A 27,353-nucleotide genomic window follows, 5' to 3' on the forward strand; every position below is an offset into this window, starting at 1 on the left:
AACGTTTAAGCAAGCAAAATTATTGTTCAAAAGCTATACAAGAAGAAAAACATCAAGCCTTATTTTATATAACTTTTTCTTCTCTAGGAAGAAAAATCCATGTCCAAAACACAAGCAATTTCATTGAAGGCTAACCAAAAAAACAAAGATATGTTTCCTAGTCAAAACCAAATTACTTGATTTGCACAAATTGAATAATATCAAAAAGATATTTTCCTATTCTAATGATGATCACACTAAAAAAGTCAAAACCCAAAAAAATGAAATTTATGATAATCCCATAATTAGAGGAGACCTAACAATAATGTGATATGATTAAAACTTGATGCACTCCTAATACATTATCATTTCTTTGGAGAAGTCTCATTACACTAAATGTGCTTCCTTCTTTAATGTACCTGATAATAACAGTTGACAGTTGCCTTTTTAAATTTCGTTTGGTTTTGATGTAACTTTGTAACGCACTTCACTTTGGAAAAGCCAATTTTCTCGTAGATGGGAAAAGACAGTTGACAGTTGCCTTTTTAAATTTCCCACACTTTTTTATTTTTTGTTTTTGCTTTGTCTTCTTCTCCTGTCACTGCATATGGTGGATTTTGGGCTTCTGAGGTCGTTTGGTCTTCCAAAAGTGCATTTAAAGATTGTATTTAATTTACAGAGTTTCCGTTTATTTTCTGTTAAGTTTTCAATAACTCCCCAAGGCAGTCCAATGGGTGAGAACGTTGTATTTAGTTAGCCATCATGCTTATTTGAACTGATCTCAACTTTTATGAAATAATTCAAGGAGAATTTCTCTCTAATTTCTTGGTGGATTCTAGATTATTGTTCTTTAGGGTTTTCACTTGAAAATCTATTTGCTTGTGCTGCATCAAGCTTATATGCCACTATTTGACAACTTTCAAGATCACCTTTGGGCATTTCAGTTGTTAGTTAGTGAATCATTTCCATGCAATTTGGATAAAAGAGGTAGTATATGTATTCGTATGGGATTCAATTATGGCGTTCATTATAAGCAAGGTATTAAATATCGATATTATCCCGATAATATCGGGGAGATAACTTCAACATTTTTATGAATGATTTGGGCAATATATCGAGATATTATTAATAATATCCCGATACGAAACCCAAAAAATACATGAATTTTTTTGAAAAGCCCTCCCCTATTGCGCATAGAGGGATTCGAACCCCTCCCATTTTACTCCTTCAACACCTTAACCACCATATCACTTATGTTTTTTGTGAAAATATGCTAAAATATTTATATATATACATGGTTTTGTTTTGAATTCTTTTTGCAAGAAACAAATTTTCACATGAGATGAGAATGAATCTTTGACCATTCCTTTTGGGGATTACATGAGATGAGAAACAATTACATGCAAAACTATTTTGGGGATTTATCATTTGATGACTACTCTTCACAATATACTTACTCTACACATAGAGATGATGAAGATAGTGAAAATTTTGAACCTCATAGGAACTCTATGTGGTACTAAGTCACTCATGTATCTTACCATGCAATGTATAAAGTGTAAAATATTGTAGTAATTCATTATATATAAATGATTATGGTGTGTTTAATCTTCTTTCATTAATTACAACATATTTTCTACACTTACAGTGTTTGCCAGCTCGCTATATAATCAACTTAAATCAGTTAAATCCATCATGCAATGCATTTCCTTCCAATTTTTTGTGATAAACTAATAGATAATCGACTAAATAAACATCCTGCAAAGTTTCAATAAAAATTTCCAAGTTTTTCTTACAATTTCCGTGGTTTTTATTCAATTTTTACCGATACCGATAATATCCCGATATTTCCATCGATATTTTCGTATTTTTGGACTTCCGATATTTCCGATACCACCGATATTTTAGACCTTGATTATAAGTCCCACATTGATAATTTGGATTGTGGATTATATTGCATCCTCAGTTTTGACAATACATTGATTTGATTGATGTGATGTTTTGACAAGCGAATCATTGCTTGCTCATAAAGTTAATTGCATGTTTTTTCTTTTGGGTTGCCATAAATGAATGATAGATGTCATTTTAACCACATTTGTGTACATTAATTGGGCGAAAAGGGCAATTGCACACTGATGAAGTTCTCTTCGGTATTGGATAAATGGTGTTGGATCTTTGTAGGATGTGAGTAAACGGGCGATCGGTACAATTCAATGGGCCAATTGGCTAATGATATTTTAAATTACTTTAATGGTGTGTTTACTAATTAAGAATTGAAATTCTTATCAGGAATTGTATTCCACCTGTGGATGATTCCTGCGTTTACTTCACATCAAGGAATTGAAAAGTAAGTGGGGCTCACACAAAATCAGGAATTTTGAGTGAGAGGTGGTATTCTAATTCCTGGAGAACTAATCTATTAGGAATTCATCTTTTCTACCCATTATATCCTCACACAATTTTCAAAATTCCAAATTTGTTATGTATTTTTTTTTTTTTTTTGGTCTTAATAATACTTCATTGAGAAAGCCAAAGATGGCTCAAGCAACACCAACCAGGACGTGCAAGAAAGAAAAGTACAGGGACAGGGGAGAACCCCAGAACATGACAAACAATTCACAAGGAGGCCAAAGATACCTCCCAGGAGACAAAACCTGGAAATACAAGTAGTAATCCTACCATATAATCAAAATTAAATACTAGGGGGGCAAGGCAAACCATCCTTTGCCAATACCTGAACCAATGAGGGAGGAGGCTGTGAAGCCCAACGCATAGTTCGCACCCTCATGTTTGATAGTGCTGCAGCAGCATGCGCAGCTTGATTTGCTTGGCGAGATACCCATTCCCATTTGACCGAGGTAAACCATGAAGAGAGCCTCCTGATCTCCAAGATAAGTGGGATGATTCTCCAGTTGCCGCGCAGATTTTCGTTTCTCATACAAGAGACAACATCCATAGAATCGCTTTCAAGAATGATTTTCTGATAGTTTTTCTCTTTGGCCAATATTAGTCCTTCCAAAACAGCTTCCGCTTCCACTTCAACTGCAGAGTTCCGGAGAGTAGCTTTACTCATACCAGCCAACATTCTGCCCTCAGAGTCACGTAAACAACAACCCATACCACCCTGCAGTGATTCCTTTTTCCAAGCTCCATCCACATTAACCTTAACATATGGAAGGGGAGGAGCCCTCCAGAGAGCATGGGGGGGAGAAACAGGGGGAGTGGAACTAGCAGTAACACCAGGGGATGGACAAAGTTCTCCCCATAAGGAAATAACTCTTCGGATAACAGAGTGGGGACAAGGGGAACGACTTTCAAAAAGAGCAGAGCATCTTTCTTTCCAAATCTCCCAACATGTGATACCCACCAAAGCAAGAGTCTCCTTTTTCCTTCCTTCACAAAGATCCAAAAAATCAGTAACTCCCAAAAGCCATCTGTCAAGAGAAGTCACGCTTTGGACATTTACACAGTAGTTTAAGGGGATCCCAAACCAAACACAAGCACTCCAAGGACACAAAAGAATCGCATGTTCAGCTGACTCGTCCCCCGAATTGCAAAGAGTACACCCCGGAGAGGTCCTAGCTCTGCGATGAAACAGGTTTTTTAGAGTCGGCAGGGAATTGGTCATAGCCCTCCAAAAGAAAAGTTTGATCTTTGGGAGGACTTTCATGCTCCAAATTGTATTCCATAACTTTTTATCAATTTGGTGGGAGTGATGATCCGGCACAGTGCACACTGCCACCAAATTATCCATAGCCCAATGGTAACCACTACGAACAGAAAAAGTTCCATCCTTATTCCAAGGCCAAATCAGAGAATCCTCGCGAGTAAGATTACAGAGAGGAATGGCACGGATTAATTTTGCCACAGAGGGCTCAATAACATTTGAGATGCCTGCCAAATTCCAATCTCTCAGGTCCCGATCAATGAGTTCATTAACGAAAGTTGGTATAGAGCCGGAGTCGGTGATGATTGGTTTTGGGCGTAGGATGGAGTTGTGGTGCAGCCAGTTATCGCTCCATATCTTCACTTTCAACCCATTGCCAATCTGCCATATGGCGCCATCAGACATAATCTTACGACCATCCAGTAAGCTAGCCCATGCCCAAGAAGGACAAGGCCCCCTTCTTGCTTTAAGGAAATCACCATCAGGGAAATACTTGGCTCTCAAGACACAAACCCAGAAAGCATCAGGATTATGCCAAATACGCCAACACTGTTTAGCCAGGAGAGAAAGATTAAAATTCTCAAGATCTCTAAAACCCAAGCCACCCTTGTCCTTTGAAAGACATAAAAGCTCCCATCTCTTCCAGTGAATATGAGCTTTGGTGTCACCATTACTCCACCAGAAATTACTAAGAATACCATTAAATTGTTTGCAAGTGGTTGCGGGGAATCGAAAACAAGACATCGGGTACGTTGGCACTGCCAAAGCCACGGCCTTTATCAAGACCTCCTTGCCGGCAGGATTTAATAGCTGTGATTTCCATCCTTGAACTCTCTTCTGTATGCGATCGACAATGAAGTTTAGGGCAGCGGTTTTTGATCTCCCCCAAATTGATGGCAGACCCAGATAAGAGCCAGGGTCAAGAGTAGAAGACATCCCCAATGTGAAGCAGATTTCCCCCGCAAGAGAGTCAGTGACATTTGGGCTAAAGTATAAGGACGATTTATCCGTATTGAGCTTTTGGCCAGACGCCAAACAGTAGTCATCGACAATCTTTTTTAAAACACTACAGTTTTGAGTTGTAGCCTGGATGAAGAAAAGAGAATCATCGGCAAATAAAAGGTGGGATATAGTTGGGCCGCTCCGACAGAGACGTACCCCATGCAGACAGCCACGTCTCACGGCATCCTCCACATTACGAGAGAGAACCTCACTGATCAAAATGAAAAGGTAGGGAGAAAGTGGATCCCCTTGACGAAGACCACGTGAGGGAACAAAGGAACGACCCGGTTTGCCATTAATAACCACAGAGAAAGACACCGAAGTTACACATCTCATGACCATATTAATCCAACAGTTCCGGAAACCCAATTTTTTCATTGTGGCTTCAAGAAAATCCCACTCAACACGATCATAGGCTTTTTCCATATCCAGTTTTAGCCCAAGTTCTCCCACCTTACCCCTCCGCTTTAGACGGAGATAGTGAAAAACCTCATGAGCAACAAGGATGTTATCCTGGATTTGTCTCCCCGGTATGAATGCATTCTGTTGATGGGATATGAGATGAGGAAGAACAACCTTTAGACGATTTGCCAGGATCTTCGAAAGGATTTTGTAAGCATTATTACAGAGGCTAATAGGTCGGTACTGAGATGGAAGCTCCGGGTCCCGAACTTTTGGGATTATAGCAATATTTGTATGGTTAAAATCATGTACAGCCTCCCAGCTTTCAGAGTAACTCATTGCAGTACCCACAATGACGTCTTTGACCTCCTCCCAGAACTTCTGATAGAAAAGGCCCGGAAACCCATCGGGACCAGGGGCTTTGAGAGAGCCAAGTTGGACAACTGCGTCTTTAACCTCATCATACTCGATAGGTCTACATAGATCACGGTTCCAGTCATCATCAACAATAGGATGAATACAATCCAAAACACCATTCCATGTACGGCTGCCATCGGAGGCAAATAGCTTTAAAAAGTAGTCCCTGAAAACTCTTTCAACATCTTCTTGTTTTTCGTACAAAGTGCCATCATCACCCAAAATTCTAGTAATGCGGTTGCGATTACGTCTAATAGTCGTAGATGTATGGAAAAATTTGGTATTGCGATCGCCATCGTTTAAACACAGGATACGTGACCTCTGCTTCCAATAAGAGTCTTCTCTCTTCCACGCTTCCGAAAGACGGCAAATTAAATCTTTTTCCTGCTCCAAATTCAGTGGGTCGATCTGTTGGATTAAATCGATCTCCCTCATCAGACTACAAATAACTTTTTTATTGTTTGGGAAATTGGATTTGCTCCAGGCAATCAAATGCCGTCTACAAGAGTTTAAACTAGAGCGCCACCTATTTGCCAGTGACCGACCCCGTCCCTCACGCCAGCCCCCACTAACAATCTCCACGCATTCAGGGTTTTCAGCCCAAGCTAATTCAAACTTGAAAAGTCGGCGAGCACAATTGGAAGGTGGAACGCATTCAAAAATAAGGGGGCAGTGGTCGGATCCCACTTTGGGCATGTGGACCACCCTCGAATTTGGCCAAAAATCCATCCAATTTGTGTTGACAAGAGCGCGATCAAGTCTTTCCTGAATGGAGATAACCCCGTCGTCCACTCTTGCCCATGTAAAATTTTGACCCACATGACCAAGATCAATAAGCTCATGATCATTTAGAAAATTTCTGAGATATCTGACACGAGAGTTGCACCAAGGAGCACCACCTAGCTTTTCATGGTGCCATATCATTTCGTTAAAATCACCAACACACACCCATGGCACACTGACATCAACCCCCAGGTTTGAGACTCCAAACCAAAAAGACTCTTTTTCCTCCCTGTAAGGAGGGCCATAGAAATAGGAGCATCGCATTTGGATTCCTGTTTGATCACCCAATATTGCAGTATCAATCAGGTTTTTTGATGCAGAGATAATTTGAACAGAGACATTTGGTTTCCACCATAAGCTAAGACCCCCTGCCAAACCAATAGGGTCCACATTAAACCCTTGCTGATACCCCAACCTCATGCGTAGTTGATTCATTCTGTGGCAATTCTGCTTGGTCTCCATCAAGAAAACCACAGAGGGATTGTGGGAGTGAATCATCCCCCTCAAAATCTGAACTGTCAAGGCAGTCCCCAACCCTTGACAGTTCCATATCAGTTGTATCATGACTTTCGTGTAGCTGTGTTAGGCCAGCCACCACAACCTTGGAGGTGGGATAGATCCTCCGAACCCAAACTTCCCAGTCGTCTATCCGCCTCATGCATCTCCTCTGAGGCATTGATACAAACATCCCGGAGTTCCTCCTCCTCAATATTTCCCAACTTTTGCTTCCTGTAAGTTTTCACTCTAGGAAAAGTGTTCTGCATCCTAATTTTGCCCGCCACTTTAGTGAATCTAGCCAGCCTTAGAGAGCCACCCCATGCTATCCAAGGGGGGGTACCACCATTAAAAAAGAATTTCTTCTTTCCACCTTTCAATTGTGCAAGTTGGTTCGTGACACAAGTGGGATTAGGTTCAGTATTCAAGGATGCCAGTTTGTTGAGTGCGACACCTTCCCCAACAGCCACATGAATATTCTCAGACACAACATCATGGGTAAGGTCTTTATTGACCCAAGCCAAAGAAGGTGTGGGGGCCAAAAAAGCATTGTTGTTGTGAGACTCAATATTATTTTCAGTTGGTATCGCGCCTAGTGCCTCCCCTCCTTGTCCTTTTACTGGAGCACTAAGGGAAAAGGCAGGTGTCATAATGGCCTTTGATTTAGAATAAAAATCTGGCACAGTAGGATGTAAGCCCATCACTTCATTGGGAACCGTAACAGCGTGTTGTCCCCCATCCCACTGCGCATGGTTGGCATTGTCGAATCCCTGTCGGAGAGCATCAGCCGACTGCCGCGAACCGGGGTCCAGATTGCCGTAGTCGTCATCCGCCACACTCCGCTTCCCCGATAATTCCTCCGTTACCAACAGAGAAGATTTTGAATTACGAGAGTATTTTCCAGAAAAGAGAGGAGAAGGCCCCCGAGTGGTTCTCACCGCCAACCCCACTCCGTACTTCAGCTCCTCCCGAGCAACAACCGAACATAGAGTATGAACACATGGTTTGCTCAATAGGTTTGCATGGCCAAGTCTGCCGCATCGGAAGCAAAATCGCCGCAAACCCTCATATCTCAGATTGATCCAGGTTCTTTCTCCATTCGTCCTGGGTAGCCAAAACCCAAGTTGAAGGGGTTTTGTCGAGTCGATCTCGATTCTCATCCGTAGAAAGCTCCTAGTTCCATTAATGACAGGATCCTCAATACTGATAACAGTGCCAATTCTCCCTCCTATCAGTCGAGCATTTCTCCCTGTCATCAAACCAAGGGGGATCCCATGTGCTTGTATCCAATAAGTTGCTTTGTTTGGGTGGATTTCAGCTAGTGCACAGTTACTTGACCATGGCTGGATGGAGAAGACGTCGTCGTGGACGTGCCAGGGACCTTTCTCCATTAGCTTCTTAGCCACCACAACAGATGCAACCGTGATAATATATACATTGGGACTAGCCCATGCAATCTTTACATCTTCCGATTGTACGATGTTTCGCCACTCACGACGGAGGGCAATCTTCACTCCACCGATCTGAGGTTCTTTCTCAGAGATGAGGAAGCCGGCAAGAGTTACGCTGCGCCTGTCTTCAGCTAAGTCCAGGCTGTTTTCAAGATGGATGGTGAGCTGATCCGCATCATCCACTTCGTTCTCCATACGCAAACAGCGATTCAAGATGCAGCGAGTAGTAGGATACTTTAATCAAACAATAAGGACATTTTAGTAGTTAGTACCACTCCTACCCCAATTCCATATGGTTTAATAAACAATTTCAATAGAAATCCGGAATCTAACTCCCCTCGATCCATATGGTTTAGTAAACAACTTCAATAAGAATCTAGAATCTAATTCTCCTCAATCCAACTCCTCCTAAATTCAATTCATCCTCAATTTAATTCCTCCTAATCCAATTACGGATTAGTAAACATGCCATAAACTAATTTATGAGAACAATAATTTAAACTTTAGTGTAAAGAGACGGGCTCACCATTCTGACAAACTGGTTTAACCCACGTATGCCATTCGTGAGTATCTAACATTGATGGGCCCGTTTGATAACCATTTCAATTTTAGTTTTTATTTTTCACTTTTTGTGCTAGAGTATAGAGGAAAAAGGAGGAGAAAGGAAAGTGGGAATGAGAGTGGAGATGAGATTGAGAGGGAAAATGAGAGGAGAGGATGAGAGGGAGAGGGAGAAATAACAAAAGTAAAAACTAAAATCAATTTCAAATTGTTTTCACTTTCAAATTTTTATTTTCACTTTTATTACTCATTCCTCTAATCCTCTCTCTCAATCTCATCCTCACTCCCGTTTTTACTCTCATTTTCCTTTATATTCTATCACAAAAAAATGAAAAATATAAACTAAAATTGAAATAATTATCAAACGAGTCCTAAGGTACTTGCCTTTGTTTTGCACTCACGTCAAATTGTTATCCATCTATCTATACCCATCAAAAGGTCTACTACCTTGATTTACACTTGGGCCACTGAAAATGACAATCATGTGGAGATTGCTTAAGCTTCAGGTCTTACCAAGATGACGACTTTTCTGGTCCACATGACTTTTATCAGACTGTGGTTGGATGGCCCAAAATTGATGAGCCCAAAAATGGACAATAGAAATCCAAAGTCCAGCAAAATGAAAAATTACCAAAACTGCCAGGCTGCCAAAGCCGGCAGCAGAGTTAGCTATCCACGAAATTGAAACCATTGCCCAACAATCTGTTGCTGATTGAAAACCCTCCCTCTTCCCCCAAAACTCAAATCGGATCGAAAATGAGCGACGATTCTAAGACCAGAGGACTCGCGGGCGACCAGCAGAGCCAGCAGTACTACGGCACCTTCCAAGGCGTCGCCAATTACTACCCTACGGTTCCTCCGCCACCGCCTGAGCCGGTCGTCGGTTTCCCTCAGCCGGTTCCTCCTCCCGGTTCCACTGGCCGCCCTCCCTTGCCTCCCCATCACCAGCATCATCATCATCATCATCACCATCGTGGATACCAAACGGTCACTGGTAAACTTTCGATAACGCGTTTCTTTTCCATGCTCATGATTTTATATATATATATATATTTAAAATTCTTGGATTTTTGTTATTTTCTTGATGTGGGTTCATGGGGCTTGAAGGTTATGCTGTTGTTGAGGGAAGACCTGTGCGGGAACGCCGCCTTCCTTGCTGTGGTATGGGCATCGGCTGGTTATTGTAAGTTGATTCAATCGAATTCAATCTTCATTTTACTTTTGTTCTTTCTTCATTTATTTGTGTGTTTTTGTGTTTTAGGGCATTGAGCTATACCTTAAGAAGAAAAACTTGAGCATGTAGGTGTAGCTTAATGCATGTGGGCATGTAAAGGATACCTTGAGTAACTTTGATCCGCTGCATATACTGATATGCATAAAGTTCTTACAAAACATATTAATTATGAAAAGGGTTAGTCAAGAATTAAAAGAGAGAGCTAGGGGGATCAAAAGGAAGATGTAATAGGCTGGTTTTTTTTATGCTGAACATCATGTGTCTTGTACAAGTTATGGTAGGTACAGGCTTATAAACATGAAGTAGTCCAACTATAATACCTTTTTGAAATTGTTGATTTTGTGTTTTGATAAGACAGGATATCCTTTCCTTTCCCAAATAAGCCTTGAGAATTTCGACTAGCTATATTTTCTGCCAATTATACCATTGCATTCTGATTTTTAGAAGTTTTGCTTATGGATCATTGGTTTTCCAGTTGTCAGTTCTGAGACACGACCAACCTGTACCGCTTTGGCTAAGGCAGCTTGGTGCTTGCCACTGGTGCCTAAGTAGTTTACATAGTTGGATGCAATATGTGCTTACAGCAAGCAGCTTATAATGGGATGATAATTTCTTGAACAAGTTACAAATTTAAAATTTATTGAGTTATGCTAGCTCTGAAATTCATCATAGGATCGTAACAAGAGAAAACCTTGTAGATAATCTTTTATTATATTTTCAATCCTCGACTTCAAAACATAATTCCATGAGTTTTCTTCTGGCTGGCTGCTGCTGATAGATTACACTTTGATTTTTTCTGAAGGTTTATAATTGGGTTCTTTCTTGGAGGCATCCCCTGGTATGTTGGAACTTTCATCTTGCTTTGTGTGCGGGTGGACTACAGAGAAAAACCTGGATATGTAGCATGCACAATAGCTGTAAGTGCTCCTTCCATGTAATTTTCTATGCTTTTTTGTTTTCTCAGAATAATATCTACATGCTTTTCTTTTGGTTGTTTCAATTTCCACATATGAACATTTTTATGTTCACGAAATGGTGATCACTTAATGTTCCTTAAATTTTCAACCAATGATACAGTTGCATTATACATATGTAGTTCTTGTTAATATTTTATTCACATAGTGGGAACTCTTGGATAAGCTTCATGACTTTTCTGAGTTTGGCATATTATCGAAAGTTGGAATGTTGGATAAGAACATGATGTTTATATTAATTTTATGCTCTGTACTGACAGGCATCATGAATGCTTTTAAATAAACTAGATAAATAGAAACCGTGAAAGACTCTGATTTGATGATACTGATTCTTGTCCTTTTGGATATCCTGAAAGGATTTAGAGAACTTGACTCATTCACCATTAATTCATGCATCAACTTGTATGTTCTCATAGCAAGACCTGCAATCTTGGATAACTCCGCCAGCAGAATTATGTTTTTGGTTGCTAAGAAGTAAGGTTATACATTGGCTTGGCTGTGCTCTCATGGAATTATGGTTTTGCATTTTCAGTCAATTCTTGTTGTGATTGCTGTTACTCTTGGCGCAACGAATGGAGCTCGCACCTGGTGAGGTTAAATATGGACTTGCGAACAATGAACCTGTGCTTGTACCCAGCATTCATTCAAAGGAGCAGTTAGATGGCTATAGCCTATTGTCAATTATCAATGTTGGGTTGTCTTGTTTGTACATGTATTTGACAGAGTATATTATGTGTTTGTATCTATTCATATGGTTTTCTATTCTCACATAATTTGCAAGCAATGCATTCCTAGCAACAGTATATCCATTACTTATAGTAGCTGGAAAGTAAAATTAATACAAGGGGAAGTAATGTTTGTATGTAATAATCTGCTGTAATCCGATTCATTAAATCATGTTTTGATAACTCCAGATTGCCAAGGCCTTATTAAAAAAAGAAGGGGGGAAATGTGGACTTGCGGATATCCTTCAAACCGGCTTCGGAAAGACAATGCCGATAATTATACCTAGCTGTTCACAGAACACGTACTTCTCTTCTCAGTGTTGAAATATATCCCGAGTTCATATGACTAAAATTTTCTATGTTTATACTTATTAATTTTTATTTTTGACAAAGCGATATTTTAAATTATTCTGAACTGTTTTTTTAATCAAGAAATTACTATGAGTAGTATGAGGAGGTAGAGCTTTGGACCCAGATTAGGCACATTTTAACTTGTTTTGTCTGCATATGGCAACGTGCCCTAAACCAAACTCGCAGAGAAAACGGGCCTTACGCGTACGAAGCCTAAATAACTTTGATCGCGAGTTTTAAGGCCTTCAAGAAAGCCCAAAATCACCTCTTTCATAAACTAGGGTTTCCTCCTCATATATAAACAAAACAAAAACCCTAGTCTGCGCTTCTCATATTAGAGCGCGAGAGAGAGACACACACAGAGAGAGGCCTCAGAGATCGTAGTCGTCTTCTCTAATTCTCAGACATGGGTACTTTCAAGGTAAGCCTGCATACGTTATTCTCAGATCTCTCCTCTCTTTTCAGAAATGAAGGTTTTGTGTTGGAGGTTAGGGTTTTGAGCTGCAATTAACGGTGTCGCCTTTGTGTTGCAGTTCCACCAGTACCAGGTTGTTGGGAGGAAGCTCCCTACGGCATCTGATGAGCACCCCAAGATTTACCGAATGAAGCTCTGGGCCACCAATGAGGTTCGCGCCAAGTCGAAGTTCTGGTATAAGCTTTAGCCTGAGCTCAGCTTTTGTGATCCCAAATGTTCATAGTTGAATTTTGGATTAAACTTAATATTGTTGGTTGGTTTGTTTGGATTAGGTATTTCCTGAGGAAGCTGAAGAAGGTCAAGAAGAGCAATGGCCAAGTGCTTGCCATTAATGAGGTTTGTTCTCTTTGCCGCTTATGCTTTATTTAATCTATTTAATAAATTTTGTCCTAATTTGATTATTTGTTGGTCTCTTCTGTAGTAAATGTTGTTTTGCGGTGGTGAAATGTGGGCTCACTATATATGTTATACACTTGCTCACTGTGTTGTTATAATTTCTGTGTTTATCTTCTTTCTTTTGTTTTTATAAAATCCAATTTCATGTTTTATATGTCTGGGCATTATTATTCGAGGAACTTGAGCTGTTTATTTCGCTATTTTTCGTCGCTGTTAATGCTGTTACCTCATATCCCTGGCTAGCGTCTGTACATTATGTTTAGTGCAGCAGTTGTACATGTATTTAGGATAACAGACGTTTTGATTGTTATTTGGTGTATTACTTTTTCAATTCATTTGTTATTTTGTATGGACTAGCATTTGAATGTGAGAAGGGCTGCCCTTGGCTTTTTGCAAGGCACTTTTGCCTGCCCGTTGATTTATTTGTTCAATTCAATTATCCACATTTTGTAGTGTGTTCCATTTTTGACATGATGTTTCATATGCTAGAATTTGGATGATCGTTGTTTTTTGGGTTTTTGGTGATAAACAATTTGTTTGAAATTGCTTGCAGATATTTGAGAAGAACCCAACTACTATCAAGAACTATGGTATTTGGTTGCGGTATCAAAGCAGGACAGGTTATCACAACATGTACAAGGAGTACCGTGACACAACCCTCAACGGAGCTGTGGAGCAGATGTACATTGAGATGGCTTCTCGCCACAGGGTCAGGTTTCCTTGTATCCAGATCATCAAGACTGCTACCATCCCGGCCAAACTTTGCAAGAGGGAAAGCACCAAGCAATTCCACAACTCCAAGATCAAGTTCCCATTGGTGTTCAGGAAAGTGAGGCCACCTTCCAGGAAGTTGAAGACTACATACAAGGCATCAAGGCCCAACTTGTTTGTGTAACTTGGTCATTTGATCAACAAGCTTAAAGGAGGGGTTAGAGTTGGATCTGTTTCTGAATCTTGCTGTTTTTTGGATATTTATTTTATTCGACTATCTTAGAACAACAAACAGTTGGAGTACCTATTTATTGGGGTTCTGACGATCCCTTTTTTGTTTTACTTCAAAAATCGCTATCAATTATGGATGTTGCTCTTTTTCTGCACTCAACGTTGAATGGTACCCTCAATTTTATGTTTCTTTTTCTCGAGTATTGTTTGGTGCTGAATGCTTATACATCGATTAGGTCTGATTTTAATGTTCAATGGGTTGCTTTGTTGAAGTTTGTGTTCTGAAAGAAAGTAGTTTTGTTCATTGGATTAGGAATTTAAGTAGGGGATCAATCCGCTGAAAGCTGAATTCATTATACCTCGTAACAATTTACTCATCTTTGAATGAGATTTGTGGCATCTCGAAGGCATAAGCGACACATACGTTTTAGGTTTAACCATAATGAAATTGATTAAGTCGATAACCAGATTGTTTAAAGTAGATAATGACTGCTTACCAAACATTGACCATCCTCATTGTTCTGTTTATAAAGGACCCAAAGGCAATAGCAATGGTATGATTATGAACTGTCACTTGTTTATCCTCCTCCATGGAATTATTAACCAAAAATCCATCTTTTACGAGAAGTAATCATTTTCATTGGTATGAACATGAGATTTTATATCTGAAACTCAGCGAGTGATTTTTGTCACCATCACCTTTTCGTCTGCCACTGGTTTTTTCCTTTGTCCAAAGCCAACCCCCATGCATGTGTATAGAAATTTAAAAGAAACACATTTAAACGCCAAACCCAAATGTCACAAAGGAACAAGCGAGGGAGGCAAAATCACACAATACATATGAAGCTAAACAGATACAACTGAGTTAGCTACATTGCCACATAAAACAGCTGCATCTCTTTTCCCTATTATGCATCCATGAACTACTTCAAGCTCTCCACCGATTGAAAGTTTGGCCCTTTTCTTTGTGTTTTTGTAATTTGTAAATACAACCAGAAAGTCCCGCGATGTCAACCCTACTTTCACTTTGATGAAAGTTTTTGAAACTTTTATCCACCTAACCTTCAAATCATACCCTCCAAGACCACCTTTTGTTTTTGTTTTTGTTTTTGTTTTCCCTCACTCTCTCTTTCTAATTCTTTATCTATATCTTCTCTCTCACTCTAACAACCATCCATGTAAGTGCCCCATGCCACCAATCTTATGTCTATTACAGCATCAATGGTAAATCTCTTTTTTTGCAGTCACTAATTAATCATACCACATTGTCTCCTACAAAGCAAATCCTTGAAAAGCTACACATATATATAACCTTTTCCCTCTCCAAATTATCCCAAAAGCCATCCAAAAGCCACAATAGAATGATGAGAAACTGAAAACTGGCAGTGTAGAGAGTAAATTGAAGGCTTTGATTCTCTTCTTCTCTTGGCCTTGTTTCACCCTCACAAACACAAGAATGCAAACTTCTCTCAAGCTACCATCTTTGGCTATTTCTACATGTTATGTTCTTTTTCTACCCTTAGTTGGCTGTTCATATCATGAAGAGGGCAGCCAACCCAACAGTCACAAGGTAAATTAGTTTTGTTTCTCTTCAGCCTTTTTTGGATGAATATTTTCTTGTTCTTCTGGTCACCTTCTTCTTAATTTCTTCTTCTGCTACTCGGGTTGTCCTTTTGCAGTTGAGTCCTCAGATGACATCCAATGTCACAGTTCATGGGCTTCTCTCATGGTTTTCAATGGGGTTCTTAATGCCTGTTGGAATTCTTATCATCAGAATGTCTGTTAGAGAAGAACGTGGGACGACAAGGGCCAGAGTTCTCTTCTATCTCCATGTTATTTTGCAGGCAAGCTCTTCTTCATTTCTTTTCTTTCTTCCTTAATTCTAAGACCGGTTTCGGATATTATCTAAGAACACTAATTTTCCATTACCACTGAATTAATACAATAATTCTGAGTTACATGATCAATACTCTTTCAAGTTTGATCTTTGTTCTCAATCGTCATCATAGCCCACTTTAACTTTAATGATGCTGTCCACTGTTTGTTTTCTTTATTAACTTATATCTTAACCCTTTTAATTATTTTATAGTTTAAGAACAAACGCAACCATATTTGCCAATAATCATGTATGATTACTTGAACATGAAGAATAGTAAGTGTTTCTCTTTGTACTTAAACTCATGAATTGATCTCCTACAACTCAATGCTAATCAGTTTTTTATGTACTTCCCCTTTGATCAAGTTTGCAAGTTAAACTTGCCATAATTTCTATTTTATATAACAGTTTGTCTCTGCTACACCATACATACCCCCATAATTACAGTACTGTCACAATACTTTAGGCATGTTAATCCATCAGCTATTGTATATGATGATGGCTTCTGATTTTTCATCTATAAACAGATGCTCTCAGTGCTTCTTGCCACAGCTGGAGCTGTCATGTCCCTCAAAAACTTTGAGAACTCATTCAACAACAACCACCAAAGATTAGGTCTAGCACTTTATGGTGCCATCTGGGTGCAAGCCTTGATAGGATTTTTCAGGCCTCACAGGTACAAATAGTTCATCAACTAGCTAGCAATATAAAATTGGAGGGTTGAGTAAAACAGAGTTTAATTTTCTTTTTATATGTAGGGGAAAGAAAGAGAGAAGTTTTTGGTACATGGTGCATTGGATGCTTGGAACCCTAATATCAATGGTTGGGATCATCAACATATACACTGGTTTAAATGCCTACCATAAGAGAACACAGAGAAGCCCAGGGCTTTGGACTCTCCTTTTCACAGCTGAAGTGTCTTTCATTGCTGTCTATTATCTAATCCAAGACAAAAGGGAGTACATAAAAAAGCAAGGAGTGATTTTAGGCAATCTTGAACCAATCACTCAAGATCAAGAAAATGTTCAAAGGCAAAACCGAAAGGAGCTGCTGCCTCAGCAGCCATGTGGCAAACACAATGCACTCAAGAACTTGTTTGACTAACATGGGTTTCTTTTTTTCTTTTTAAAAAAAAATCACCTTTTAGTCTGTGTCTGTCCATCTTTCTTTTTCCCTTTCTTTGTGAGTGCTCATTTTGTTTTATCTATTTATTTATTTATTTTTATGCATGCCCTCTATGCAACTGGGTGGTTTTTTTTTTCTTTACAGAAGATACAGTGATGGAGGGCATGCATAAAAAGTGGATGATGGACAGGGCACACCTTATTAAACTTTTTTTTTTTGGGTGTGGACATTTGGACCATTAATATTAGATGGGACAATGGAGAAGTTATGCAGATAATATAAATATATAGTACTTGTATGAGAATATCAAATATATATAGTCTGTAAACATATTACAATATGAAGGTAAATTATCAGGATTGTTTCAACTGTGGTACTGGACTTTAATTTAAGGCAAAACAATAGTCGTAGTCCCTGTGGTTTCCAACTTTTACCACTAAGGTCCCTGTGGTTTCAATTTCGTCACTTTTGCCACTGTGGTTTAAGAATCCAAGCAATTCGAGGATACTTCTCAATTTCCGTCAGATTCCTTTTAGTTCTGTTAGGGCATCAGCTATTGCCGTTAGTTATTAAATAAGTGGAGGGGCATTAAGGTAAAATCCCCTGTAATTACAAAAACAGTAAAATATTAATAATATTAATAATAACAAAAATAATAAAAAATAAAAAATGAAGAGCCTTGCATTGCTCTATAGTAAGTTGCAGAGTGAGTGACTGCGTCTTCTCTGAGAAGCCAGCACCCAAAAATATTCAGAGAAAAAGAAAAGCTTTGAGAGAGCTCAGATTGTAGTAGAATACAATACAAGATTCAATAATTGCCTACTTCTCCAAGCCAAAGCCATCATTTTTGCTATTTGGATGCTGAACCTCATACTGGTCATCATCACCACACCAACTCCATACTTTTTCCATTAAAGCTTTCACGCCATTTCCCATGAGAAATTTGTAGCTTCCTCTCACGGAAAAGTGTTTTCTCCAACCTCTTCTTCCCTAAAAGCTCAACCTTTCTCTCTGCTATAAAACCCACAACACAAAGCCCTCTTCTTTCACACCAAAGCCTTTTCTCAACCAATCATCCTCTCTCTCTCTCACTCCTTCTCAGCCAGAAAACCACAGAACCTAGAAAAACGAATTAAACCAGAAAACCCAGAAAAAAGAATTAATCAAACCCAGAAAAACAAAATAATTAAAGAAATAAATTAACGAAACCCAGAAAAGAAAAAAAAATCCAGCTTTGGTTTGATTTCGAGGAGTTGAAGAAGAATGGCTAATGGGGTTTGAAAAAGGAATGCACAGCTTTGATCTCTTTCTCCATTTCTCCCCAATCCAACTTTGACCCCACTCTCCCTTTCTCCCTTCCTTAACCCACCCTCCACCCTCTGTCCCGTCAGCCTCCAGCCATTGCCTCCCAAACAATCGCGCCTCACCTCAAGATCTCCTCGGCTCAACCCCAGAAAACAAATGCTGGATCGCTCCTCACCTCTGTGCGACTTCTCGGAGGCGAAATCGTGAATTAAGAGCTGTGAATGTCGTCGACCACCAGAACATCCGATGGGTCGAACTCCGCGGGTCCCACACCCCCACCCACCCTGACGCACCTCTCGTCTCTCTCTTTCCCACCCCCGACGCACCTCCATCCCCAATCAACCCCAATCTGCCCCCATATTTGGAAACCCAGATTTGGAACCGAACTTAAAAAGTCAATTACAACTGGATTTTAACTTGAAATCCAAATTTAAAACAAAAACAAAAGAAATTGATTAACTCCGGTAAATTGAAGTGTTTTGGTGAGAGTTTGGGAGAGAGATTGGCTGGGTTGGTGGGGTGTGGGAGGGGGCACTCGTTGCTGGACGAAGAGTTTCGATTTGACCGTAATGCCCCTCCATGTGAGGGGGACGTGCTGATGCCCTAACAGAACTAACATAAATCTGACGGAAATTGAGAAGTGTCCTTGAATTGCTTGGATTCTTAAACCACAGTGGCAAAAGTGACGAAATTGAAACCACAGGGACCTTAGTGGTAAAAGTTGGAAACCACAAGGACTACAAGTGTCGTTTTGCCTTAATTTAATTCTAATTATAGAAATCTTCAAATAATTTTTCAATGTGACGATAACAACGATTAAATTATTAATGCAAAATTATTATTATTATTTTTTATACAAGCGATATTGATAAAAGAGAATTTTCTCACACACCCACAAAGTGTCATGTGGTTCAAACTTCAAATTTAACACCAAATCTGCAAGTCAAGATGCTTCCCACTTGGCTAAATCCCAACACAGTGTTCTTAGTGCTCTTTAACAATTTAAATTATTAACTAAGGGTGTTTTGGTAAATTAATAGCCAGTTATCTTATAATGTAGAGTGAATGCATATGGCCAATCAACCCAACCAGATACCTCTTTCTTCCTGCGCTCTTCTTGAACCAGAGTAGAACTTCTGCAGACTGCAGGGTCAATGGCTGATCACCATCATGATCATGACCACCACAACCAAGGCCATGAACATCACCACCATCATGATCATGATCATGAGCATGATCATAGCCATGGGAGTTCAGGAACAAATTCATGGGTAGGCCCAGATGGGAAGGTGTACCATAGCCATGATGGGCTGGCGCCACACTCGCACGAACCCATATACTCCCCTGGCTACTTCAGCAGAAGAGCTCCACCTCTTCTTACCAGGAATTTCAGTGAAAGGGCTTTTACTATTGGCATTGGTGGACCAGTTGGTACTGGGTAAGTGGGTATCTCCTCTGTCTCCCTTTAATTAATTTATATTCTATTTTTGCATTATTGAAAATAATATCACAATCATAAATTTGTATCATTAGCTTAAAAAGAGTAAGAAATGAATGATTTAAATGTTGACACTTTACTTTTATCATAATTCAGCTTATGGGTTATTAGGGATCTACTATTTAGTGGGTAGCTCAGATTTTCTCTTTGTTGATTGAGTAGTGTGCCTGTTACAATCTCCTCACTTTTTTTTTGACTCATCTGTTTTGTGCATATCTTTTCTCAATTTCACCAATGGGGGTTCTATTATTTTCCCCAGATTTTCCCTGGAAATTGTTCAGTTGTTTGGATAGTGTACAAGTAACATAAAACATCCTTATTGTACAGCATAAGCTATTGATATCTTAGTTTGATTCATTTTGAATGGCTTTGAGTTTTTCCTGATTCAAAATTCGTGCCTGGATTACTTTTCTTAGTCGTGAAGATCGCATTGCTAGCATGAATCAAACTATTTAGTGAGAGTTGATGAAATGCTGCTTCATGCCATACAGGAAAACCGCTTTGATGCTGGCTCTGTGTAAGCTTTTGCGTGACAAGTACAGTCTTGCTGCTGTGAGTAACTTTTATTATTTACTATTTTATAGAATTTCAAAGGTTTAATTGGCTATATCTTTATGGTGTCCTAAATACTTCAAAAACTTTTGTAACATCATATTATAGCCTTGCATATCATTTTCTAATGTATGCAAAGACCTTAAAGCCTGTGTTTTAAGTTGATTGAGGCAAGGCTAAAGATAAGCTTGATGTAGGATGTAAAACCTTGCATGACGAAAGATAATATGTGTAACAATTGCAGGTGACAAATGATATATTCACAAAAGAGGATGGTGAGTTCTTGGTGAAACACGGGGCACTTCCTGGAGAAAGAATACGTGCTGTTGAAACTGGGGGATGCCCGCATGCTGCAATTCGTGAAGACATCAGCATTAATCTAGGCCCTCTTGAGGAGCTTTCTAACTTGTACAAGACAGACATACTACTTTGTGAATCAGGCGGAGGTATTTTTCAGAAGCAATTAGATGACTGGTCATGGCTTATGTTCAGCTGATATGACTTGATCATTTAAGTTGGATTATTACAAATGACTAATGGTGATGAGGGTTGCAATGGAACTGCATTAATAAACTTGAAAAAAATGGCTTTATGGAGTTATCTGGAATTAGGTATGAAAGAAAAATGCGGTTTGATGAATGCAAAGCTTTCTAAAGATTAAGTTGGGGCAGAAATGCTTATTGTACAGTTGCATGAATTGGAACGTTTGTATGTCAACAATCAGCCATTGGCTGAATCGAGCTTTCTTATACATTTTCTTATTATTCTTTAGGAAATACTATCCAATTGAGTTTGTGCTGGTGCAGATAATTTAGCTGCGAACTTCAGTCGGGAACTGGCTGACTATATCATTTACATAATAGATGTATCTGGTGGTGATAAAATTCCACGAAAAGGTGGCCCTGGAATCACCCAAGCTGACCTCCTAGTATGTGCTTTCTGATATTCCTTGCTACAGCTGTTGTTGTGGATACCATATCTGTCATGTGTACCAATTTCAGGGATTTGTATGTGAATGACGCCATAACATTTGATTGTAGGTGATCAACAAGACCGACCTTGCACCAGCAGTTGGAGCTGATTTGGCAGTAATGGAACGTGATTCACTTCGAATGCGAGATGGAGGGCCATTTGTCTTTGCTCAGGTTGGTTGGTTATACCATTAATTCAATCACTAGCATTTTTACATTGTGAACACGATGGGAACTTGATATTTGTACTTTCATATTTGGAGTAGTACTATTACAGTAATGTATTGTGTTTGCATAAAATTTGCTCAACGTGAAATGTCATACAAGCTGTATTTGCCTGTGACCCTGTCCCCACTTCCCAATCCATCATGTTAGGAATGTTGAGTTTCAAACTGTACCAGAAAGGCAATTCTTCATGATTTGTCTTTGTAGGTCTGTTCTTGAAATTTTCACGTTCATGATTTATATGTTAGTGAACCGTACCTGTGCAGGTGAAGCATGGGCATGGAGTAGAGGAAATCGTGAACCACGTATTACAGGCTTGGGAACTAGCAACAGGGAAGAAGCGCCACTGATCCATCTTTGCTGAATTTGGTTTCAGTATCTTGTTTCAAATCTTTTTCTCTCTACATTTAGGAATAAATGTGACTTCAATTCAGTGTCGTGTCTTTTTTCCCCAACGTATGTGGATGTTTGACACTAGATTCCACAGTTTAGTGTCTCACTGTTGGAACTTTGTGGCATTCACACTTCAGTCCAGTTATAAATGGAACATGAAATGCTCCCTTGGTACCATGTGTATCAGTTGTATGCCTTAAAACCTTTACTTTATTGAGCAAAATAAATTTCACCATTGACTTAAAGCTTTACTATATGACAGTGTTGTAGTATTACCTCATTAAGGGGCTACTCAAATTGAAGATTTACACTCTCGGCATATGCCTGCCTGACAGGAGCTCATATTATCGTATACATGTGGCAGTACACTCTCAACTAACAATGACGTAGTTTTGGCCGAGGAAAACTGAGAAGCTGTGTCTATGCACTAGCAGCTGAAAATGCCATGACTAAACTAGGTATCAACTGTCTCATTTAATCACACGTTTGTGCTGATATACACGAGTTATTTATTAGTTCCTCTTTGGAGTTGTTTGCAAGAAATGCCTATCATGGAAATATACTTAATTCTCACAAAGTCTAGTGGGAGCAAATACAGGTTGTTTTCATTAAAAAAACTTAACCAAACCTTCATTGAAACTTAAATTGTTCCAGCACCAAAAAGATTGTTATAAAACTTAAAATTCTAATGTGTGTTCTTTAATTTACTTGGAAGCAAGAAAAACAAAATGCATGGCAGCTTGCTCATCCCTCTGGGACGGCAGAGGAATGCCTTATGCCTTGGATGAATGAGAGAAACACATTCTAAATGATCTGCAGCAGTTACATATCACTCTAAAAAAGTAATCACACCCATATTTATTATTTACATACTATAGTTGCTTACAGAAAACATAACCACATTCATAACACACTTAAGTTTATGAGGGAAAACACAACAGCTAAGAGTATCTTTCAAATTTCCAAACAAACACTCACTTTCTCAAGTTGAATGGCACGTCGGTGATAACATATGTAAAGAAGTTTTGATACTTCTTTTATCCCTCTTGATCTGGATGAGCTTGTCAAAGACACACCATGGAAAGCTGAGGAAATGCTCCCTTGCCATTCCCTCGTTGTAGCAACCGAAGTAATGAGGATGATATGTAACATGGTACCAAGCTGATGCTTTTGCTGCATATGCATCATCACTGTTGATGCTGACATTCGACTGAATATCACTTCCCTGCTTCTCATGAAACCAGCCCCTAGCTTCTGTCTTCAATGACCTTACAGCGTGACCAATATTTTCTTTAAAGTCCTTTCTTCTATTGAAGTATTTGGATGTTTGAGTGATATTCCCACTTAGTATTTCTGCTTCACTTTTGATGCCGTAATATTCCATCAGGTTTCCCAGCTTGTAGTCGTACTCCCTTTTGTAATTGATGGCCTCATTGATGTAGACCTCAAACCCATCTACCGTCATGTCAGGGTCATAACACTTCCAAGCCACTTCCATGGTGAAGGACTTAGCAGAGCTTGAATATAAATGAGATACAAGCTCAACATGATCGTTCACCTGTTGGAAAAGCTTCCCGATCACACCTTTCGACTTATAGGTGGGTCTGTCAAGTTTTTCCATGAATTCTGGGTACTCTTTGGCACGTAGATGATATGGCAATTTGACTAGCACGCCAGTTTTCGGAGAGTCTACAGCGCAGGAGTTGAGCTTGGCGAGCTCTTGACATGGAGCACTCATAGCCTTGTCTTGCTCTCTGTCTGCAAAGACAGTATGAGCGCTTGAAATGATCCCCAAGTTGTCGTGGACTATGTGGTTTACAAAAGATTCCTCAATTTCCTGTAACAAACACAATAGCACATCAAGTCTTGAACTGAACTCATATGACAGAGGCAACAATGAACAAAAGGAAATATATACCTCCATTGTAACATCATGATCCAAATTCGTAGTTGGTTCCGGGGTATAATTCATGGGTTGAACTTGGCAAGGAGGAATTAGATCAGGGTCCCAACTGACCCAGTAAAAATCGCCATCTAAATCACCTCCTGAGCATTCATGAGGATGTGGTCTGATTTGATCAAAAAGCAAATATAGTCAGTAAATATTTCAAGCAAAGAAACACTATCTGAAACATATTTCTAATTTCATCAAATGCAAACTTACCTCTCTCCTTTTTGCGGGAAAACAACACAATCCACCATGTGGTGCAATGCCGGCACATTGACAGCCATAAGAACACGCACGTCTCCCGGGTGTAAACATGGGTTTTTAGCAACCAATACTTTTCCCTGAACGATAAAACTGCCGTCACTTGAACTGCTGCCACTGAAGATATGGGAGGAAGTATCATGGAGTTGCTGGCTGCCATGGGGAGAACATTGCACAAATACCTGACCGTATTCCAATGTTCCAGTTTCATCAAGACATCCCATCATAGATCTTCCATCGGGGACAAATATCCTTGTCTTGCTCTGCAGTTCCAGAAGCTTTGATGCACAGTATGCTTGTAGCATCATTGCCAGAAATGGTTCTGCATCTGGTGTGTAACCACACCAAACCATTTCCTTTAAAATGTTGGTGGCCTCTCCTTGAAACATCAATTCCAGTGCTTCCTGTGCCCTTAATGGATCAGCTAAAACACCATCCAATTGATTCAAAACCCATTTTTGCTTTTCCATAAAAACGTCATCTGGAACTCCGAGGGTGGACAGAAGGGTAATCAGTTCTCGATTAAGGAAGTAAGGCTGGTACTTGCTCCATTTCAGAACATCTAGTGTTGTGTTGTTGGATTGGTACTTGCACATGCTCTTTCTCAATGACAAGTTCTTTGACAATGTTGGATCAACTGCCAAAACACCTTTATAGCCACCATATCGAATTTGGAAGGCAGATGGAGTACAACTTAACTTGAACTTTCTTGCCACCCTTGCTGCAAATTCAGCAGATATTTTCCCAATTCCATCGGAAAAACAATACTCAACTCCATCCCTTTCAATTTCTACATCGGGAATGAGTTCAACTTCATCCTCACCAACAGTAAAAGCCTCCTTGGAAGAGCTGAAAGACTGACCAAGCCTGGCAGCATGTTTTGCCACATTTCTAATCTCATTAAAATCACCCATCCAGTTTCTGATGTCTTGTGCTTTGAGCTCACTTCTTGAAGCAAACATCCACACAGAATGACCTCGTAATTGACTTGATGAAAAGGCAAGAAACTCAAATTTCTTCTCACCAATAACTATGCCATTTCGTAGAGTAGAAAGTATCCTTTCATAGACTCTAGTTCGCCTTTCCTGTTCTGCAGCACGTGGACATAAATCTGCCGAGCGCATCTTCCCCAAGTCCTCATCAACGAAAGAAACTCGAAGAAAGTTATCAACATCTTTAGGATACTTTCGGAAAAGGCGATTCGAATGGTTTACCTCTGGACCGCAGAAATATACTTTAGATGGTGTTATTTGTACCCTGTGTACATACACCAGCCCATCATCCAAAGAAATAGCAGGCGTTTCGGGAATTCGCTTGCATGTCTGGTACTTTCTGTACTGCTCTCTGAGCCAACTCACAGGTTCATAGCAGCACTCTTTTAAGTGAAATAGTTTGTCCAGGGCACATTCTATATCTTCAATTCTTATTCTAGTAGGATCAACTAGCTCATAAAAATTGGCATCAAGAGCTTGTCCAGGAACACATCCATGCTGAACCAAGGAATTTATCTTGAACAGGACTTTATATGGCAACTTAATGCCTAGGGGTGGACGCACAATAGGAACAAGATCTGAGTCACAGGAGAAAATGTTACCTCTCTCCAAAACGAACCGTCCTTCATCTGCTTTATAATGAACAAAACTGCTGCCTAAATTTGGAAGAATCCACCTAAGTGGAAGCTCCAAACATACAGCAGAAGATTGCCCAATTCTGCATGATGGAGTGAAATCAACTTCTCGAACCCAGTAAGTAGCAGAAGCTTCCTCTATATTGTTCGTATCAGGTACATCTTTCTTGTAAATCCGAGGGGCACCACATAACTAGCAAGAGAAAGAAGAAAGGAAGAGAAAAATGTCAACTATTTTCACCCAAAGTTGCCACACATAATATAGTGATTATGCTATGTTTAAGGAAGATAAAAGCCTGTTTCAACAGCAGTCAAAGCAAGTATAGAGAGGATGCATGGCAGATTAATATATACTAGAACAGGGGAACCAAACCTGGATCAGAAGGAACTTTGCAAGTTGACCATGTGGACGATGTAGCTCAATCTGGCTAACATTGTCGTAGGAGATTTCTAGCTTGTATTCAATAGAATCATGAGAGAAAAAGAAGTAGAAATGTTTAAGTATCATCCCAAATTTCACCGAAACATCGGATAGTGTCCAAAGCACTGAAAACTGTTCGTTGGAAATCTGGCATCCAAAGTGCAGCTTTACAAGTTCCATGCTAGGTTGAAAGGTTACTGATTTGGAGAACATGTCATGCTTCAATCTTTTAACTTTCAGAAAAGAATTCCCGTACCGCACACTTTTTTCAAGATGATCTCCGGCTACTGTCAGTATCATGTCAGCAAACTCTGCATGTGTGAATTGAACTATGGCAGAAGCTCTTGCTTTTCCATCTTTGTGGAAGACCTTCACAGCATAAACAGTTCCTTTTCCAGTATATTTCTCCATAAACTCTGTCACTGCTTCGAGAGACTGAACAGAGCAAAATCCATACAAGTCTACTGTCTTAACCATGGTGACTAATTGATCGCAACTTCTGTTTCAGAAAATAATAGTTGATATTAATATATCTGTGAAGAACTAAGTAAAAGTAACACCTAAAAAAGAAAAAAAAACAATGCAAATGAGAAAATGAGTCTCACCCTGAATTCGAAATGTAAGCTCAAAATACCAACTGCTAGCTAGCTTGCCAATGTAAGATGCGAATTCATGAAGCTCATGAAGCCACTATATATAGGAGAAAGAAGAGCACAGAGGTGAGAGATTGGTGCACTTGGTCTCAATCTTTTAGTCCTTCTCACACAAGTAAATAACTTGTCATTGCAGTTTTAGCAAGGGAAAAAAAACTTGTCATTGCAGTTCTAGCCAGGGAAAAAAAACTTGTCATTGCAGTTCTAGCCAGGAAAAAAAAAACTTGTCATTGGAGTTCTAGCAAGTAAAAAAAAAAACTTGTCATGGCAGTTATTCCATGTAGGCTTTTCTCTGTCACTTTTTGTGTCTGGCGCATATGTAGAGTAACGACTGTCATGATTCCCTGCTTCGCAGCAATAGCATTATAACTGTTTTTCCTAATGTGAAGATTACATGGCAACGAGCCTCTTTTTTTTTCAAGAAAAAAGGAGGTGTCGAAGAAGGGTAGCGATTTTCACACTCATTGTATCCATTTGCACTCCTCCCTCTTACTTTTGTACTTAGGTAATTGAGTAAACAAAAGAAAAATCAAAGTATAAAAACAAGGGAAGGAGTGCAAACCGACCTAATAAGAGTGTGAAAATCGCTACTGGATTACTGACAATATTTTTCACAACTTAGTAAGATAGGTAGATGTTGAACT

The 27,353-nt window shown here is 39.5% G+C and overlaps 5 protein-coding genes across 5 annotated transcripts; 4 read left to right on the forward strand and 1 right to left on the reverse strand.

Annotated features, from left to right (window-relative positions):
- Positions 1–9,380: 9,380 nt before the first annotated feature.
- LOC148295267 (large ribosomal subunit protein eL20z-like) lies at positions 9,381–11,738 on the forward strand. Its single transcript, XM_088252067.1, has 4 exons — positions 9,381–9,751; positions 9,865–9,940; positions 10,794–10,908; positions 11,498–11,738. Exons 1-4 carry the CDS (start codon positions 9,514–9,516, stop codon positions 11,555–11,557), a joined length of 489 nt encoding a protein of 162 aa, XP_088108193.1. The 5' UTR covers positions 9,381–9,513; the 3' UTR covers positions 11,558–11,738.
- Positions 11,739–12,302: 564 nt separating this feature from the next.
- LOC110774014 (Ribosomal protein L18ae/LX family protein) lies at positions 12,303–14,044 on the forward strand. Its single transcript, XM_021978530.2, has 4 exons — positions 12,303–12,462; positions 12,575–12,690; positions 12,789–12,852; positions 13,466–14,044. The coding sequence occupies exons 1-4, from the start codon at positions 12,448–12,450 to the stop codon at positions 13,805–13,807; spliced, it is 537 nt and encodes a 178-aa protein (XP_021834222.1). The 5' UTR covers positions 12,303–12,447; the 3' UTR covers positions 13,808–14,044.
- A 941-nt stretch (positions 14,045–14,985) lies between these two features.
- On the forward strand, positions 14,986–17,159 carry LOC110774062 (Cytochrome b561/ferric reductase transmembrane protein family). The gene is made up of 4 exons (XM_021978588.2): positions 14,986–15,424; positions 15,534–15,698; positions 16,258–16,406; positions 16,489–17,159. The coding sequence occupies exons 1-4, from the start codon at positions 15,311–15,313 to the stop codon at positions 16,832–16,834; spliced, it is 774 nt and encodes a 257-aa protein (XP_021834280.2). The 5' UTR covers positions 14,986–15,310; the 3' UTR covers positions 16,835–17,159.
- A 2,061-nt stretch (positions 17,160–19,220) lies between these two features.
- Positions 19,221–22,044, forward strand: UREG (urease accessory protein G). Its single transcript, XM_021978563.2, has 6 exons — positions 19,221–19,598; positions 20,150–20,210; positions 20,455–20,656; positions 21,017–21,138; positions 21,251–21,355; positions 21,673–22,044. The coding sequence occupies exons 1-6, from the start codon at positions 19,315–19,317 to the stop codon at positions 21,754–21,756; spliced, it is 858 nt and encodes a 285-aa protein (XP_021834255.1). The 5' UTR covers positions 19,221–19,314; the 3' UTR covers positions 21,757–22,044.
- A 266-nt stretch (positions 22,045–22,310) lies between these two features.
- Positions 22,311–26,707, reverse strand: LOC110774039 (putative RNA-dependent RNA polymerase 1). The gene is made up of 5 exons (XM_088251724.1): positions 26,662–26,707; positions 26,009–26,555; positions 23,964–25,828; positions 23,718–23,868; positions 22,311–23,636 (listed from the first exon to the last, which is right to left on the reverse strand). Exons 2-5 carry the CDS (start codon positions 26,531–26,533, stop codon positions 22,782–22,784), a joined length of 3,396 nt encoding a protein of 1,131 aa, XP_088107850.1. The 5' UTR covers positions 26,534–26,555; positions 26,662–26,707; the 3' UTR covers positions 22,311–22,781.
- Positions 26,708–27,353: the final 646 nt, after the last annotated feature.

This window comes from Prunus avium, chromosome 4, assembly GCF_965620075.1.
Source record: "Prunus avium chromosome 4, drPruAviu1.hap1.1, whole genome shotgun sequence".
Classification (NCBI taxonomy): domain Eukaryota; kingdom Viridiplantae; phylum Streptophyta; class Magnoliopsida; order Rosales; family Rosaceae; genus Prunus; species Prunus avium.

Bases quoted from the DNA above. Each gene is read 5' to 3' on its own strand.
- LOC148295267 (XM_088252067.1), top strand. From the start codon at position 9,514: ATGAGCGACGATTCTAAGACCAGAGGACTCGCGGGCGACCAGCAGAGC. The intron at 9,941-10,793 runs GTAAGTTGATTC...TTTTTTCTGAAG, and splicing joins ATGGGCATCGGCTGGTTATT to GTTTATAATTGGGTTCTTTC. The intron at 10,909-11,497 runs GTAAGTGCTCCT...TTGCATTTTCAG, and splicing joins ATGTAGCATGCACAATAGCT to TCAATTCTTGTTGTGATTGC.
- LOC110774014 (XM_021978530.2), top strand. The intron at 12,691-12,788 runs GTATAAGCTTTA...TGTTTGGATTAG, and splicing joins CGCGCCAAGTCGAAGTTCTG to GTATTTCCTGAGGAAGCTGA. The intron at 12,853-13,465 runs GTTTGTTCTCTT...AATTGCTTGCAG, and splicing joins AAGTGCTTGCCATTAATGAG to ATATTTGAGAAGAACCCAAC.
- LOC110774062 (XM_021978588.2), top strand. From the start codon at position 15,311: ATGCAAACTTCTCTCAAGCTACCATCTTTGGCTATTTCTACATGTTAT. The intron at 15,699-16,257 runs GCAAGCTCTTCT...ATCTATAAACAG, and splicing joins ATCTCCATGTTATTTTGCAG to ATGCTCTCAGTGCTTCTTGC. The intron at 16,407-16,488 runs GTACAAATAGTT...TTTTATATGTAG, and splicing joins GGATTTTTCAGGCCTCACAG to GGGAAAGAAAGAGAGAAGTT.
- UREG (XM_021978563.2), top strand. From the start codon at position 19,315: ATGGCTGATCACCATCATGATCATGACCACCACAACCAAGGCCATGAA. The intron at 19,599-20,149 runs GTAAGTGGGTAT...CATGCCATACAG, and splicing joins GGTGGACCAGTTGGTACTGG to GAAAACCGCTTTGATGCTGG. The intron at 20,657-21,016 runs GTATTTTTCAGA...GTGCTGGTGCAG, and splicing joins ACTTTGTGAATCAGGCGGAG to ATAATTTAGCTGCGAACTTC.
- LOC110774039 (XM_088251724.1), bottom strand. From the start codon at position 26,533: ATGGTTAAGACAGTAGACTTGTATGGATTTTGCTCTGTTCAGTCTCTC. The intron at 25,829-26,008 runs GTTTGGTTCCCC...TTCTCTTGCTAG, and splicing joins CAAAGTTCCTTCTGATCCAG to TTATGTGGTGCCCCTCGGAT. The intron at 23,637-23,717 runs GTATATATTTCC...TGTTTGTTACAG, and splicing joins ATCATGATGTTACAATGGAG to GAAATTGAGGAATCTTTTGT.